The 17,861-nt window shown below is 55.5% G+C and overlaps 1 protein-coding gene across 14 annotated transcripts in view; it reads right to left on the bottom strand.

The window, feature by feature from the left end:
- NLRC5 (NLR family CARD domain containing 5) overlaps positions 1-17,861 on the bottom strand; it is an 86,300-nt gene that overhangs the window by 20,534 nt on the left and 47,905 nt on the right. For 10 of the 14 annotated variants that reach the window (XM_087870436.1, XM_087870435.1, XM_045806840.2 and 7 more), the window contains 13 exons: positions 17,155-17,238; positions 16,658-16,741; positions 15,045-15,134; positions 14,224-14,268; positions 13,208-13,294; positions 12,224-12,307; positions 8,278-8,361; positions 5,686-5,775; positions 5,433-5,495; positions 2,947-3,033; positions 1,260-1,343; positions 529-618; positions 175-240 (listed from right to left, as the gene is read on the bottom strand). In XM_087870436.1, the coding sequence (XP_087726562.1) occupies positions 175-240; positions 529-618; positions 1,260-1,343; positions 2,947-3,033; positions 5,433-5,495; positions 5,686-5,775; positions 8,278-8,361; positions 12,224-12,307; positions 13,208-13,294; positions 14,224-14,268; positions 15,045-15,134; positions 16,658-16,741; positions 17,155-17,238 (1,038 nt within the window). The remainder of the gene's footprint in view (positions 1-174; positions 241-528; positions 619-1,259; positions 1,344-2,946; positions 3,034-5,432; positions 5,496-5,685; positions 5,776-8,277; positions 8,362-12,223; positions 12,308-13,207; positions 13,295-14,223; positions 14,269-15,044; positions 15,135-16,657; positions 16,742-17,154; positions 17,239-17,861) is intronic. The other 4 variants (XM_087870440.1, XM_087870441.1, XM_087870443.1 and 1 more) reach the window with 1 other exon arrangement.

Here is a 17,861-nt window from a genome sequence, read left to right as displayed (position 1 = left end):
GGAGGTGCGGGGGGCTCAGGGGGAAGGCAGATCTGGGGGCAGCAACCCAGGCAGTGAGCATGAAGCAGGGTGTCTGAAGGGCCAAGAGAAGAAGGAGGCATGGAAGCTGCCCCAGGGTCAGCCTCCTCTTCCCCATTCCCTCCCCTTGACCCCTCACCCCAGAGCAGGCCTTACCTCAGTGTCTTCCCGGCCTCTTCCTGTCTGGAGAAGTGCATCCAGAAGCTTTGCTCAGAGCCCAGGCTGCAGAGAGAAGGGTGTGGGGAAGCCGGAGACCCCACATTCCGAGCTCCAGGCACCAGGGGGTGCAGGAGGCAAGGGGGCTGGGCCCGCAGGGACAAGGGAGGGTAGAAGCCACGGAAGGAGAGACCAGAGGAGACCCCCATTCTGTGAGGACACTGAACCCTGGCCTCCCCCACCCCATGACCTCCCTGGTCCCCATGTCACACAGGCCTCAGAGGATGGAAACCATGATCCCCCATTCAGGGAACCCTGAGACTCAGAGGGGAGCAAGTGGCACCAAGGTCTTACTTCACAGAGGCCTCCCGGACACGTGGGCAGGAGGGGAGCGTCTTCACCAGGCCCAGGGCACTCTCTAGGGAGATGCTGTTGTGACTCAGGCTGGAAGCGAATGAGGTTCAGGATGGGGGGTTGGGGCAGCACCTCAGTGCAGCCCTGCCCAGCCGCCCCCTCGTCTCCTCTCCTCCAGCTGTCATCTCCAGGAGGACGGTCCTCGATGTCCAAGTGTCCACTCTCCAGGTGCAGACATGAGGTCCAGAGGGAGGCCAGAGGGACACTCTCCCCCCACGAGCAGGACAGGCACCCGGCCCTGAGTCTTCAGGAACTGCACCCACTGGGGCTGACACAGTCAGTGAGGCCAGGTGGGCAACTCCAGCCCCAGGGGCTCAGGGACACCCAGAGTCCAAAGCTCAGCTGCCTAGCAACTGCTGTATCTGGGCTCTGGTCGCTTGTCTCCCAGATTACTGGGGAGATCGCCTGAGAATGTGCGTGACTTCCTAGGGACCCTCCCTGCTGTGGGGACGTCTCCAACTCTGTGTCCCATAGATTTAGTCAGATGGGCTTCAGGGACAGGATAGACTAGAAGCCAGGACAGCTGAGGTGCTGAGTCAGCTGGTTAGAGAGACACTGCCACTTCTCTGTCCCTAAGTCAGCTTGGGTCACCAGGCTTTAGTCACAGCCTCTGCCTAGATGGGGGCGAGATATCTTCCTTCTGGCTGTCCCCCAGGCTGCCCCTCACTTACTCAAGCGAACCAGAGATGGGCAACTGAGGCAGACATTCCAGGAGGCACTGGAGCCCATCATCACCCAGCATGTTTGCTGAGAGGCTGCAAGAGGCGAGAAGAAGAGGCTGTTGGCAGTCCGACGTGCCCCTCAGCCGGAGCCCCCTCTCCACACTGACCATCATCGTACTCGACCCGCACAGGAGTAGCTCCGTGCCATCGTCACCACCACGGTCGCTGCGACTGGACAGCACCATGCCCACCCCCACCGCATCAGCACCTCCGGCACCCCCAGAACGATCGCCCGGCACACGACAGCTCCTGCGCTGCCCCCCCCCAGCACCACAGGTGAGCGGTCCCCCTTTCCCTGCAGTGCCTGCTGCCCCCGCCCAGGGCCCCCGGGCCTCCCCCAGGCTTCCGGAGTCAGACAAAACCCCATTTGCCTTTACTATGCCCTTGGCTCACAACAGGTGAGAACTGTAACTTTGAACAAGAATAAATTCTGGAAAAAAGAAAGATGTTTGGAAGCTGCTTTTACCCAGGAGATTTCCTTCTTTTGCTTTGGGAATGCACCACCGGATGGAAACCGTACTGAATACTTTATTCCCTTCCTTGTATTTTTTACGGCTGCGGCTACGCTTTCAGAATAACATAGGCGGCATGCCCCAGAATGTCTGATTTTTGTCCTGCATCTTTGAACTCGTTTTGTCCCTGATGATGACACCTTTGAGGCTTGTTTGTCTTTTCGGGAGAGGTTTTGAAAATTAAAAAGTGGTTTGTCTCATAAAGCCATTTAATAAAGTAATCTTTACAATCAGAAAAGTTTCCCTCTACTATTGAAAACAGAAAAACCCAAAGACATACTGCTTATGTATCTTTCTAACAATGATTTCGATCAGCCCCATTTCTCTTGGCCACAGCACAACTGGAATTTAAATTGTGTGTGTGTGTGTGTGTGTGTGTGCGCGCTGTAGACAGCTCTCTTTACATCCCACTGATGTCCTGAGCTGGACGCCTAGCAGTTGTGAGCACAGACTCATCATCATCCTCGCTGTGTGACCTTGGGCAAGTTCTTAAATCCTCTGTCCCTCAGTGGTCTCATCTATAAAATGGGCACACAGGACCTAGAGCTTTGGAAGGATAAAAAGATGATGTAAAGTGCTTAGCACAGTGGAGAAGGTGCTCGGGGGGTGTGGACTATTTTTATTTTTCTACCCATGAGGGGGTTGTGTTATTTGGGCACCCAAGACAGGCCACACAGATCCCGCCTCTCAACAACACAAGAGCCCACGAGGCTCCACCCCCGCTGGCTCCGGGACCCTCCTCAGGCGGAGCCACTGGGTACTTTTAACCACCTGCCAGGCAGACCAAGGGATTCTTCGTTTGGGTTCCCATCCGCCGGCAGAGCTCCAATGTCTTGATCACCATGAAGCCCAGGGGCTCCCGTAGCCCTTTTTGGAAGGGCTCCCCAAAGTAGATCAAGGGGTACACCCTGAACTGGCCCCATCATGGCAAGAGTGGGGAGTGGAAGGATGAAATGGGTACAGGGAAATCTTATGGATGTGACCCAGTATGCGTCCCAGGCATCCCTGCGAGCTGCCCCGACAGGTGTTGAGTGCACACACACGTGCGCACCCACACACCCCTGCAGCGCCAGCCAGGCCTGAGCTCCCGTGCTCCTCTCCCTCCTCCCCCACCCCCAACTTACTCCAGCTGGTTGAGTTCTTCACATTTGCTCAGCAGCCAGCACAGCGGCTCCACGTGCTCCTGACTGAGGCCACAGTCCGTGAACCTGCTGGAGGAGGGGCCACAAGCCAAGGAGGGGCGCCTGAGCCACTCAGACCTGCTCTGCCCTGGCTTGTCCTGGGTGTGGCCTCTGGATTCTCTGGAACTCCCTGTCATCCACCACGTCCATCTCCCGCACAGCAGATGCCACCTGGCACCCCCAGGCTCCTTACTACTGGGGAACTCCTTCAGATGCATATTTGAGGAACCCGGCCCAGACCCACTGAATCAGAAACGACAGGGGCAAGGATCTCTCCGTGGTTGATTCAAGTTCAAGGTGGAGAGCCACAGCCCTTGGGGTCATGTCAATGACCAGACATGCAGGGAGGGGAGGGAGAGAAGGGTGATGCCTGCTCTGGCCTTTGATACTGGAATTGAGGTGAAGGGGATTCAGAGGTACACACTTCCAGTTATAAGTCAAGGGGATGAAAAGTACAGCGTAGGGAATATAGTCAATAATATTATAATAACGTTGTATAGTGACAAGTGGCGACTGTCCCCATCACGGTGAGCACTGCCTAAGGTACAGCGCTGCCCAATCACTGGGTTGTACACCTGCAACTAATACAACGGTGTAGGTCAGCTATACTCGAATAAAAATGAATAAATAATAGCCACACACAAAGTAACAGAAAGTCTGTCTTTGAAAGGTCTAAATCGAGACCACACGACAAGGTAAACAAAGGACCGATCACCAGCCAACAACTAAAAAAAATAAACCAAAACAAAACAAACCCCAAAACAACACAAAACAAAAAAACAGGGAAGAAGCAGCAGAATCTTAAAATCAGAAAGTACCTAAAATCAATATCTCAAATTTTTATCGCTGTTCCTCTCCTTCCTGATTTTCCCCCGGTTCCTAAATTCCTGATTATACTATTATTTACTTCCTATTTTTAAAATCAGCTCTTTCTTTTCATTGGATGCATTTATTGTAAAAGGAAACCTTTTATCGTTCGCTCAAAAGGAAAAGTGGCACGCACACCACAAACAGACCGCAAGCATAAGGATGCATGAAACGGGAGCCAAATATCATCCCTAAATTTGAGCCAGAATGTCCTTGCTGGGGCTTCTCTCCCTTCACTAAAAAGGGGACTCGGCAAGCATTGGAGCCGTGCTAAGGTCACGCCAACACCCCATCCAGACTTCCTCATGGCCTTAATCAGAATGAGAAGCGAAAAGGTAATAAGGACCTCACGAAGGGACTCAGTGACACTGAACCACCGTACTTGTGCCCAACCTCCTAAAAAAATGCCCTCATTCTGGTCTCTGTCCTACATTTTGGAAACCGTGGGCTTAGAAACAATCTGGGCATTCTAGAAGTCAGGGGTAGTGTTGGGCTAGAAAAGGAGGTGGGAAACTCCAGCCCAGGGCTGCCTGGTTTTTGCAGCCTAAGAATAATTTTTCCATTTTCAAATGATGGAGACAAAAAAAAAAAAAAAACATCAAAAGAAGACGACATCCTGACACACGTGCAATATACGAAATCCAAGTCTCCGCGTCCACGAACGAGAGTTTCACCGGCACGCGGGCACGGGCATCGCTTTGCCTATTGTCCCCGCTGCTTTCAAGCTACAATGGCGGGGTCGGATGGCTGTCAGAGAGATCGTGCGGCCTGCAAATCCAAACTCCTTCCAATCTAAGCTTTACAGGAAAAGTCTGCCTGCCCCGGGGCAAGGAACACTGCAGAATGGCCTGGGTTCAAGTCCCAGCTGCCCCCTTCCTGCCCTGTGACCACGGCTTATAGGATGTCATGTGTAGAAGGCTCTAGAATGGTGCCCTGCAGCTATTCGACATGTCTTGATTCTCCTATTCATTGTTACTTCACAGCTCTCTCAGCGAGCCAGCAGTATCAGTTACCAGAAACACCGTCTCTGCGTGCAAAGGTTGGCCTCCTCATCCTCCTGCCCCTGGGGCAGCACCTCCTCCCTCGCACCCAGGCAACCGGGGAGCACGGGTCCAGGAGCCAGCAGGGCAAGGATACTTGTGTCTATGAGTGCTCCACACTTCACACATTGTCTCAGTTAATCTTTGCAAACATCCTGCAATATGGTGACTCCCTTACCAGCTGTGGAAGCTGAGGGTCACGGAGGTTAAGGAGCTCGTGCAAGGCGCCAGGCCCCGCGGAGCTGGGATTTAAAGCCTGGTGGGCCGGTTATGAAGTCCTTTCCCTTGGACTAGGCCCCTGGGCCCCGGTCTAGTCAGACAGGTACTCCTTATTTGCTTTGCCAAAGCCTGGCCCTTCTGGACCTCTGCTGCTTTATGCTGGAGGAAACGAGTCTCCTTGCTGGGTCCTTTCAAGGAAATGCCCCATGGCAGGCCACCTGCACTCTGCTCTAGGCATCCAGGAGGTGAGTCTATTTGTCCCCAGTACCAACCAGCTGCCCGGGCGCAGTTTCAGGGACTTACCCACAGCACTCGCCTTCCCGCTCCTCGCTAGACTTGAAGTGCAGGGTCACGTGATACAGGGACCTGGCGCAGACAGTCCCTGAGTCAGCCACCCTCGGCCACAGCCCCAGGATGCCTCTGGGGCCTGACACCCCTTCCTCCAGAAGCCAAGCCCCTGACTTGGGTCCTACCACTTCCGTCCTACCCCTTACACCCACCAGACAGGGCACAACCCGCCAAGACTAGACCCGGTTGTCCTAGGGCCAATGCCCACCTGAGATCCACCTTCTGAACCCGTGGGCACAGGCTGAAGAGGTCGGCCAGCAGGAGGGGGCTCTTCGGGGACAGCTTTGTCTGGCTTAGCCTGGGAAGGAAAAGAGCGGGGCCTTATGTAGGCAAGCCGGAGCCAAGCAAGAGGGGGCAAGTAGCCTGGATGGGCTGGAAGGGAAGGAGAGAGAGGGGAAGGAGGGCTGGCGGGTCAGCAGGGCAATAAGGAGGAAGGCAAGGACTCGAGAGGGACAAATGGGGACTTAGGGTCAAGCACACTTGGGTTTGAGCTCCAATTATGCTTTTGGCTGTGTGTCCTTGGTAGAGTCACTTAACCTCTCTGAGCCTCAGCTTCCTTACCTGGAAAACAGAACTACTCGTGGTGTACCTTCCTCTAGGGTGAGGACTTGACCACATCAAGCGCCTGATACCCGTGCTTGTTTTGTTACCGTATTGTTTCTGCCCTCAAGCACAGACTTAACAGGCGAGTCCTGCTGGCAGGCAATGGGAAGCAGTAGGCCCTTGGAATAGCTTCTCGGTGATTTGGGGCCAGATAATTCGTGATTGTTGGGGCTGTGCTGCAGGGGGTTCCACGGCATTGCAGACCTCTACTCACTAAACCCCATTCATAGCTCTCCCTCTCCCTGTCCACGTCCCGCATCACAACAACCAAAAAGGTCTCCACGGCCATATATCACGGGCACCGGCCCCCCCTCGCTGGGAACCGCTGCCTCAGAGAAAGTGAGATGGCTCCATCTTGCCCTTGAAGGCATCCTTGGCCCCTCCACTTCCCTCACCCCATAAACCCTCCCTTGGCTTGTCTTCCGTTCCACTCTCAAGATGCACCCTGAATCTACCTGCTTCCGCCCTGGGGCCAACCCATCCCCGGCCCGCACCATCTCCGACCCTCCACAGCCTCTTCCCTGCTCTCATTTCCACTCTTGTCCCCCAACCGCTTCCCTACCCAGCAGCCAGACTGAGCTTTTGAAAACACACATCACAGGGGCACCGGCGTGGCTCAGTCGGTTAAGCATCTGCCTTTGGCTCAGGTCATGATCCCTGGGTCCTGGGATGGAGCCTGCCTCTCCCTCTCCCTCCCTCTCACTCCCTCTCCCTCTGCTCGTGCTCTCTCTCTGTCAAATAAATAAATAAAATTTTAACCAAAAAAAAAAAAAAAAAGAAGACACACATCACACCTCTGGCTTTCAAGTCCCCTTGGACAAGACCCCCAAACTCCTCCCCATGGCTCCCAGGCCATTTGTGACCTGGCCCAGGTCCCTCTCTCCACCTCCCGTCCTGCCACAGTGCCTGCCAGAGTCCTGTGGCCTCTGGCTGTTCCTTGAGCCCACCAAGTTCAATCTTGCCTCAGGGCCTCCTATATGCTCTTCCCTCTGTTTGGAATGCTGTTCTCCGCTCTTCACAAGGCTGTCCCTTTCATCCTTCAGGTGGAACCTTCGTATCCCTCCTCAGAGGCATCCCCTGACCACCCTCACCTTTGCAGACACTCTTTACCACATTACCTAGAAACATACCTTATCACTGTCTGAACTCATCGTACTTGCTTTTACTTGCTTACTGTCCAGCTCCCTTTACTACAAGCTAAGCTCCAAGAAGACAAGGACCTAGTCTTTTTACCCCCTCTCTGCTGTGTCTCCAGCCCTCCAAGCAGTGTATGGACCGAGTAGTATGAAGCGTGAGCCCTGGCGTGGGGCAGGCTGGCCACCTCATTCCAAAGACAGAGGAGATTCAGGGGCTGATGCTGTGTGATGTGGGCACGGAGAAGTCCCTCCCTGGTCCGGGGTTTCCCACCTGCTCATTTTAGCCTGCCACTTTATGTGTCCCAAGGAGCCCTTCCCATCATGGGGCCGTGCGTGGACGTGAGCTCTGCCGCCTCTGCCCACCTCTGGAATGTCACACGGCTCCTCCTTCCCTTCCCAGTAGGACGCGGGGAGAAGCAAGATCTGGCTGTGAAGTGAGCTGCCTCGGGCGTCCCAGAGCGCCCTAGCATTGGTACTTCTGTTGCTGTTATTAACGGTATGATTTAATTTCCCGTTGTATTTTTCCATCCCAGCTGCAGCTGCTTTCCCCCCGCTGGAAGAGTATTTAAAGTAAATCCTTTTTAAATTCTAACCAGTCTGCGCTGAAATTAGAAAGTCGAGTTTTAAATACTTTGGAGGATGTTGCTTCAGTTCCCCTTTGGCTGAGTTAGACGGTGACCTTTAAAAAACCGGTGTGTGACATAGACACCACTTACATCCGTGAGGTCCCTTTCTAGGAGCTGGTGACCTTTCCATGGGTGAGGAGAAGTACAACAGCCCATTTGCCATAGACCCGCCATCCTTCAAGGTGCCTGGAGAACACCTGTCTTGTTGGAGCCCCAGCCCTGGGGGAGGGGTTGAGGAATAGGAGTCCCATTTGTCAGATGAAGACACTGATCACACAGCACCCCCCATAAGGTTAGTAAGGTATTGGGAAGAGCTCCCAGCTTGGCCAGATAAAACAGAAGAGCCCAAGAGAAAGGAGTGGCCGGGAAGGAGGGGACGGGTCTGCCAGCCAAGAGCCTCAGCCCAGCACAGGGAGATGGGGAAACCGGTCTTACTGCAGCAGGCGTAGCTGGGGCAGACGGGGCAAGTGGTGCAGCAGGGTCTCCAGGCTCTTGTCGCTCAGGACCTCGCAGGACAATCTGTGAAACAAAGCATCTGAATGAGGCGGGGGAGCCTTGGGGAAAGCTAGGAGTGCACCCTGACAACCACAGCCCTCTGGACAGGGGTTGCCCGACACATTCCCTCCAAACGCCGGGACCTTGAGTTATCATTGAGGAGGAAGAAAAAGGAAGGTCATACAAGTTTGGAAAGTGCTGGTTAAGCCAAATGAAAGAGTTTCCTTTGCGGCAGGGCTTCTCAGAGTTTGAGTACGCTGCTGGGCACTGTAACCTCCCACAGAGCTCTGACACTTTTCCCCCAAGTGTCATGGACTCGCAGGAGTATTGTTTCGAGGGCGCTCTGCAGAAGACGCTTGCTGGGAAGACCATGCCACCTTGACCCACGGTGAAATTAACAGTGGCCGTTCAGGCCCGCGGCCGGTCAGCAAAGGATCCAAGGTGCAGGTTAGCTTGGGTCTCTGGTTGTCCGTCAAAACCAGACCGACCAGCTGATCACTTGTCAGGATAATCTATCAGAACCCAGTCCACTTGGAAGAAACCCTTCACAGTCAGCCTGGGCTGCAGGACTGGGACAAGCAGTGTGTCTAAGCGCCCTGGGATTTACAGAGCCTCTGCAGGGGTCTGGAGCAACTTCCCCACTCCCAGGGGCCTTTGGGTTGTGTTTTCCTTGTGCCTTCTCCCCCTTTGCCCTTTGCTGTCCCTGTTCCTGTCCCCTGCAGACTGTCTTTTCCGCTCACTGGGCCCTCCAGGGGCCTGGCCCACCTCCACCGCGTTATTTGCTGGTTGGGAGCGACAGTGGGAAGGGCAGCCTATGATTCCGGAGCTGGGAGCCTCAGGGCAGGACTTCTACTGGCACCCAGGAACCTCTAGGCCCTCTGTCCCAGGCCTGGGCCCGGGGCTCCAAGCACTGGCAGCACAGGGGGCCTTCACTCCGGGGTGGTCGGTCTGCAACACCTCCCCGCATGGGTTCCCACCAGGCCCCCAATACACAGTGCTATGGCCTCTGGCCGGGTCAGTGTGGGCTTTACACACTTGTTTTTTTTTTTTTTTTTTTTAAAGGCAGTAGCAACTTTACCCATTACAACATCTCACATGGAACGTCAGGATGTGGCCAGGCAAAGAAGACCTGTCGTGGTAGAACGTGGGGCGGGGGCTGGAGCCCCATCACTCTCCCTCGCATCCAATTACCGGAGTTCAGCATTAAGTACGTGGTCCCAGCACTCTACAGTTGGCAAAGTGCTTTCACGCTATCACCCCACTTTCTCCAGCCACAGCTGAGGGAGGGGGGCCCTCAGACCCCCGTCTGTGCTCAGACCCCCATCTGTGCCTGGGGCAGCTTACACAAAGCCTCCCGCCGCGGAAGGTGAACCGCGGCAGACACTGATGTCCAACTGTGTCCTTGTGCCCCTCCAGGGCCTGCCCGGGTGCCTGGTAAACAGGCAGCGCTTAGCAGTTACACGATAGAAGACAGTGCTTTCTGCAGCACTGGCTCCCGCGCTGCTGGAAGCAGCCTGGGTGTCCGTCCGGACTCTAGAGAGGACGGCTGCAGAGCCTGTGCACATCGCAGCTATGGAGGGTTCACCGTAAAACGCACAAATACTCAAATGTTGTGTAAAAACATATTAGAGACAATCAAAGACAATTAAAAACTCACAGGCTACTTGATGATTTTAGTACAGCATATAATCATGTGAATATTTTAGGTCTGGTTGGAGGGGAGGGAGGTGGGGGGAGGGGTAACTGGGGGATGGAGATTAAGGAGGGCGTGTGATGTAATGAGCACTGGGTGCAATAGAAGACTGACGAATCACTGACCTCTGCCTCTGAAACCAATAATACATTATATGTTAATTAATTGAATTTAAGTTTAAAAATATATTAAAAAAAGAAACAACAGACCCCCCCCCTAAATATTTTAGGTCTGGTAATGGTTTAGTGGTTATACTAAAAAATAAATAGGGGTGCCTGGGGGGCACAAAGTGGCCAGCTCTTGGTTTCAGCTCAGGTCATGATCTCAGGGTCGTGAGATCGAACCCCACACTGGGCTCCATGCTGGGTGTGGAGCCTGCTTAAGGTTCTCTCTCCCTCTCCTCCATCTCATGCTCCCTCTCAAATAAATAAAATCTTTTTTAAAAAAGGGTAATCACCTTTTAGCTACACATACTACAATAACTACAGATGCAGTTAGGAGGTGTCAGGACTTGCTTGAAAACACTGGTTGTGCATGTGTGTGTGCTGGGGCCATGGCACGGGAATTACTGAGCAAGGAAGACGGGCACTGAGGGTCCATTCCCCTGCTCGCTCTGCTTTCATATATGCTCCAAAGTAGCCATAATAGAAGTGGGGATTTTTTTTTTAATTAAAAAGTACTTTCACAAAGTGGGGAAATCTGGGTCAGGTGGTCAAGGTCAACGTCAACAGTGCTAAGTCGACAGCATGCACCTCTGAGATGGGACGAGAAGGGTACTTCGCTTTTGCGGTCTTCCTCCCCCAGACCCAGAACCCCAGTTTACCCATCAGAAAAACATCAGACACACCCATACCGAGGGACATTTCACAAAATGTCTATCAAGTACTCCTTCAAAGCTGTCAAAGTCATGAAAAACAAAGACTAAGAAACAGACCAGAGAGGCTGAGAACATGATGCCTAAATGCCATGTGGGATCCTGGACGGGATGCCGGGTTAGAGAAAGGGTCTTAGGAGAAAGACTGGGGACATCTGAATAAAGCCTGGAGTGTGGTGAATGCAGCAAGCTTGGTTTCTCCGTCGTGACAAATGGACCATGACGGGTGATATTAACCGCCCAGGGGCCACGGGCGGAGGAACTCTCTGGACTAGCTTTGCAACTCCTCTGTAAATCAAGCCTTAACCTATTCTAAAATAAACACTTTATTAAAAAGTTCACAGACTCCACATTCTGGGGAAGTCATGACGTACTGCCCTGAGACAAGAGCTCGCTGCGGAGATCCGACACGGTAAAATCCCGTGTCTCTTGACGATGTCAAAAACCCCCTGTTCCGGGTCCCTATGTGCGTGCGCATGGAGAGGGGCATGGAGGGACGGACACCAGGTGACCGAGGATGAGCTGCTCGCGAGGGCCAGGAGGGCATCAGGGATGGGGGCGGGAAAGCAAGAACGATGACTGTCGTCAGTGGGAACACCATGTCAAGCGAAGCCAGGGAACGCAGCCGGTCTGTCGCTCTGAATGGGCAAAAACTGAACAATGCGCGCAGACAAGGGGGGTCACAGGGCCCAATGACAACACCGGCTGGATGTGGAGAAGGGCTGATTTAGGTGAGGCAAGCTTGTCTCCGATTTATTTTAAGGTAACTGTTGTGATAACATTGTAACAATGAGGACAAAGGAAAGGCTGCCCATCTCTCCAGATGACAGAGCAGAGACACAAGGAGTTAGAGCCAGGTGCCCAAGGTCACCCAGCCTGTAGGTGGCTGAGCTGGGACTCCCGATTCCAGGCCCAGTCTCCGGTCACAGACCCAGGGGGTTGTGGGCTGGGTGAGCGGGTAACCAGGAGACGGAGGCCCTGAGGGGGGGCTCTCAGAAGTGACATGTTCCAGCCACAGAGGCAGGCACAGGGGGTGCCAGGTTGGGGTTCCAGGGGTGGAGGAAGCAGACTGGGGCTCCCAGGTGCCCTGAGTTGAGCAGAGGGCGAAGGGAAGCCCTGGGCCCAGCGCAGCCTCTCCTAGAAGGGCAAGGTGCCCTATGGGGACGCAAGGAGCGTGCTACCAATAGGTGAGGGGCGGGGTAGGGCTACAGGGGCTGGGGACGAGGAAGGACTCCCCTGGCCTCTAACCAGGGCACCCCCACGCCAAGTCACCGGGCAGCCCACATTGTGCCCTCTAGGGCTGTGCCCTCCTTACTTACTTGACTTCCAGAGGCCCCGGACACTTCTCCAGAGTCTCACAGAGGCGGGTGAGGCTCAGGGGCTCCAGCTGACACTGCGAGAGGCTGAAAGGGGGCAAGTGGGCCGGGCAGGGGGTCAGGGAGGGCCCAGGGCCCTTGTGCAGCCTCAGGTGCTCTCCCCTTCTCCCCGCACCCCTCCTCCTCAACCTCCAGGGTGCAGGGTCCTCCCCTCACAGGGCACACTCTGCGCCCCAAGTCTCCCCTACAGCCCGATCCCTACCACTCGGTGACAGTAAAGCCCCCCCCCCCACCCCGCCAAGTGCTTGGCTCCACTCCAACACCTCCCCTCTGCCCCTGCCTGAGTCCGGGCCACCATTGTCACTTGCCTGGACCACTTTAACACCCTTCAACTCCCCTCCTGCCTTCTGCAATCCTTCTCTGCTTGCCAGAGGCTTATCTTTTAACAGTGCAAATCTGACCTCACCTCTCAGGCGCTTACGCCCCCTGTGGCTCCCTATTACTCTCAGGCTGAAAGTGGAAGGCCTTTTCCGTGGCTTCGCTTGCCTCCACTGGCCCTGCATATGCCCCAGCCACACTGACATGCTTCTCAAGAGCTAAGGTTTCCCTCCTCAGGGCCTTTGCCCAAGCTGACCCATCTGCTTGGGACACTCTTTCCACTCCTCCTCCCGATAACCCTGTTTGGGCCCCAGCTGAGGCGTCTCTCTTCCTAGGTGAGGAAATCAAGGCCCAGAGAAGGGAGGGGCCCAGCCATGGTCACACAGCCACAGCAGAGCTGGGAAGTCTTCTGGAAAAACAACGTGGAATCTTTTCTCTGGGGAGAACGCTGGCCCTGGCAGCCCCCCTCACCGGCCCTCATACTGGCCCCCTTTCTTCTCCTTCTCTCAAACTCTCTTTACCCCAGCCCTAGCCCCTACGCTCTCCTCACTCCCTGACTCTTCACCCGTATCATGGTTACCCCCCAAAAAGAAGAGGGTAAGACAGTACCAAAAGGTCCTGGGGACGCGGCGCTGACCAAAAGCGAAGAACTGGGCTCCAGCTGGGAACTGTGGCAAAGATCCGCCAGCCAGATCCCTGGGAGTGGGGAGACCATTTTGAGAGCAAAGTTCACATCACGCACATGGGAAGACAAGGCTCAGAAGTCAGGGCTGCAGGGGGCCTAGGGACAATCAAGTCCCTCCCTGTACAGATGGGGAAACTGAGGCCCATGGAAGGGAAGCCAGAGTGAGAAAAGCCAGCAGCTTACACCTGTCTGGGCGCAGCACCTGGCTCGGTCAGGGGGAGCCAGGACAGAGCCCCTCCTCTCTCTGATCATCCCCGGGCTTCCATTCTCTAGGCTTCGAGAACCCAGAAGGTTCCCAGAAATGGAGATCCTGGCCCAGGATGCAAGACCATCCTGGCCTCGGGCCATTCCAGCTTCAGACAGCCGGCTGGTCTGGCCATGCTTTCCCCTTTCGCCCTCCGCCTGGCTGCCCAGCTGCCCAGCTCTGCGTTAGGCCGCCCCTGTGCCTGCCAACTTCCTGTGAGAGACCAGGGTGCCCGGCCCCACTAGGGATCAGCTGGGAACATCTGTGCAGAACTAACTATTCGTTGTTTACTGCAAAGGTGTGGAAACTTTCTCAGAGCACCAACGGTTCTTAGCTTCTCGAAGGCCATACCGAGTGTGAAGGGCGGTGACTCATACGAAGTTGGGAGTGTGCAGAGGTCTGCGAAAGTCCTGAGGGGCAGAAGCCCAGCTGCCCTTCCCCCCCCCCCCGCCCTGCCCCCAGCAGCCCTGAGCGAGCAACCGTTCTGCCTCACCCCCACCATCGTCTCCCTCCCCGGCTGCCCTGCCTCCTTTCCAGACAGAGCTAAGCGGCTGATTGCTGCGAACTGACGGACATGGGGTACATTTGCAGAAGGGGCGTCAGACCTGGGTGGGTTACGCTAGGGCCAACAGTGGTCAGCATGGGGCTGGGGTGGGGAGCACCCATCCTCCCCCCCTCGGAGCTCTCCCTCCTCACCTGCCTCTTCTGTCACCTCTCAGGATGACATGCTGGCTCTCGGAGCTGCAAATGGAGAGGAGGCAGCAGTGTGAGAGAGACCAGACGGTCTGGTCATGGAGGGCCTGCAGGGCGGCCCACTTTCTCGGCAGATACAATATACAACATATTAAGCGTGACGACACGGACTGAGCCACATACAAAGCTCGGCACCACCGGGACCCCTTTTATGCTCACAGTAACGCTGTGCGGTAAGGACGTACCCTTATTCCTCTTGGACAGGTGAGGAAACGGTACAGAGAGGCTCAGCGACCTGCTCAAAGCCGCACGGCAGGTATGCGGTGAGCCTGGATTTGAACCTGGTCTGTCTGTGCCCACACCTCCCGCTGGGAAGGGGAAAGTGGAGGAATGGGCAGACCCCACTGAAACCACGGCTCATCCGCACAGCTCGGCCCCGGGCTGCCTGGCGGGTGACTTCCCTTCTACATTCCCATCAGCTCCAGAGACCCCGTGACAGAGACGGGTCCTCGAGCACTCAACCGCTGTCAGGGAGCTTCCGGGTTTCCATAACAGTCCCCCAGGACCCCCTGGAGAGTGAGCAAGGGAGAGTTGCTGGATCATGTCCCGGGGCAAACTTGGAGAGATGGGAGTGTCCTGGGGCTACTTTCTTTCATCCGCCCATTCACTCAGTCAGCAGACACCTCTCCCACGCTCTCTGGGCCTGGTGCCACGCAGGGCCCGAGGAAGAGGTGACACTGGGAACGGGACAGACAAGGAAGCATGGTGGGAGCCGATGGCCCGTGGGGTCAGAGGGCAGGGCGAGGGCCCAGAGACACACTCACCTGATGTCCAAGTGCAGGAGCCACTGCAGAGTTGCGAAGCACGGGGCCAACATGAGCACCGCGTCCAGGGACAGACCATTCTCACTGAGGCTGGAGAATCACAGGGGTGATGTTGATGGAACTCACCCGAAACTCACAAACGCCCTCTTTCTGGTCACAGCCCAGGGCAGGGAAGGGCTGTCCCTGAGTCCAGACGACAGAGCTCACTGAACCTCAAATGGCCAGAGGGCACCTCTTCTGACTCCCCATTGTATAGATGGAGAAACTGAGGCCCAGAAAGCAGCAAGGTCTTGCCCAAGGTTATGAGACATGCTGGCGACAGAGCTGAGCTTAGAACTCTGGTTCTCTGGGTCTACGATGAATCTGGGGAGTGCTTTCAGGCTGGAGTTGTGCCTCAGTTTCCCCACCTGATAAAAGAAGGGCAGTGCCCAGTGCAAAATGAAAATGCAGGGGCTCCTGTTCAAAAGGCAGGAACAAAGCTTCTCCTTTCTTTCAGGTCTGTCAACTCTGTCATGGTGTTTTCTATTTGCCATCTAATGTTGCCCTCCTCTGGCACCGGTACGGGTAGGTGAGCGCGGATCTCACAGGTCAGGGGTTAGACGATTTCACAGTATGGAGAAGGTCACATGGGAATTTGCCCCAAAGCACCAATCTACATATAATTTGCCTGCAATGGTGAGGCCTTCCTCCCCACCCACAAGCAGGCCCAGAGCAGGAACAGAGGTAATCCCTTCTTCCCAGATCCCCCATGAAGACTGAGCAGGAAGGGCCCTCTCGCCACAGCACTCTTTCTAAAGTTGTAGCCAAAACCAAAGGCTGCCCCTCCCTCCCCCGACCTTACACTTAGGGTGCTCCCTGGGAACCTGGGGCCAAGAGAGGGGATGTAACTTGCCTAAGGTCACACAGAGAACCTAACAGTTGTGAGCTCTCTCCAGGGCTCCTCTCACTTTAGCCCCGAAGAGCTCAGGAGGAGGAGAAGGATATGTGGGAGCCCAAAACACAAGGGCCTTCTAGCATCCGGAAACTCTGGTCTGTTGCAGGCAAAGTCTGGAGGCTCCTGGCCTCTTCCCAGAGCCTCCCTCTTGCACTGAACATCTCCCCCCGTCTCTGCTCTCCAGCTGCCCTGGGCACCCTGCTCGGGCGTCCTGTCTGGTACACATCCTCCCTAGCCAGCCTGTATCCTAGCAACAGCCCCTCCCTGCAACCCAGGGTCAGAAGGGCTGCCAGTCATTAGGGTAACTAACCGTTAGCTAACGCTTCCCCCCCCCTCCCCGCTTGCACGGCCCCAGGTGGCCTGTGCCTCCCAGAGAGCCTGTGCAGAGCCACAAGGTCAGGTTTAAGAAGTAAAACCTTAGATCAGCAGCTGGGTCACTGAGTCCCAGGGGCCAGTCTCTCTTAATGAGACTCAGAGCCGCTAAGTACCCTCTGTGAACACTGACCACGTGCCAGGGACTGGACCGGGTGACTGACATGCATTTTCTGAATAACCCCAGGAAGGAATGAGACAGGACACAGAACGCCCCCTACACACACACACACACACACACACACACACACACACCCCGCTCCTGATGAGGACAAGCCTCAGAGGCTTTGTCTAGCTGGCTACTCACTCCAAGGACTGTAGAGCTCCCAGCCCCGGGAGCAGCCGAGCCAGCTGGGCCACGCCTTCGTCCCCCAGAGCATTTCCTGAGAAGCTGGGAGGGGCAAGGGGAGAACAAGTTAGTGGAGGGTGGGCGTGGGGCCGTAGGAGCTCTGTGTCTCCACCCCTGGGTGACAGCGTCTCCTGAAAGCGGCACCGCACCCCTGGGCTGCCAGGCCCGATCACAGCAGATCTCACACGGGTCCGCTGGAGGTTCCCCCATGGTTTCCATCCTGAAGTTTGTGACCCTTGGGGGTCGGGTCGGGGCTTCAGAGGGGATCATATGTGGGGACCTACATTTTAGGGGGAAGGGTCACAACCCTCCCCAGACTCTCTAAGGGGCTCCTGATTGCAGCCAGGAAACACCGCTGATTACAATCTTAAAAAAAAGTCAAAACAAAACCCCACACATGAACACCCACCGACGGCTGGGCCCCAACCACCCGCCCTCCACCGGCAGCCACTCACTCCAGGTGACCGAGGCGGCAGCTTCCTCTCAGCGCCCTGCAGAGCGGCTCTAGGTGCTTGGCTTGCAAACCGCAGTGTGTCAGCCTGCGGAGGAAGAAGCACAGGCCCTCAGAACAGAGGAGACAGTGGCCACCACCACAGGCAGAGAGGCTGGCAGAAGAGGGACAGGGACATGTCTGGCACCCAGAGAGACAAAGACTGACCGACACACAGCATACACATAAGACCTCCCACATAGGTGGTCAAGAGCCAGAGAGAATCAGGGACACAGGGAGACTAAGATGGAGAGACACTGAGATGAGACACATAGGAGACGGATGCAGAGACGCACACGCATGCACGCACATGTGCCTATGCACACATGCACAAGCACACACGCGCATGCACACATAGGTGTGCACACACGCACACACGCACAAGCACACATCACACACACGCATGCACACATGCACAAGCACACACATGCACACGGTGTGCACACACGCACATGCATGCAGACATGCACGAGCACGCAAATGCATGCACGCACACATGCACACACGCATGCACACAAGGCATGCACACACGCAATGCATGCATACACGCACACATGCACATGCATGCACACATGCACGAGCACACACACATGCACACGGTGTGCACACACGCACATGCATACAGACACGCACAAGCACACAAACGCATGCACGCACACATGCACACACAGG

This window comes from Ursus americanus, chromosome 21 (genome assembly GCF_024610735.1).
Source record: "Ursus americanus isolate L20-20 chromosome 21, mUrsAme1.1.p, whole genome shotgun sequence".
Classification (NCBI taxonomy): Eukaryota; Metazoa; Chordata; class Mammalia; order Carnivora; family Ursidae; genus Ursus; species Ursus americanus.
This window is presented reverse-complemented; position numbering and strand designations above follow the sequence as displayed.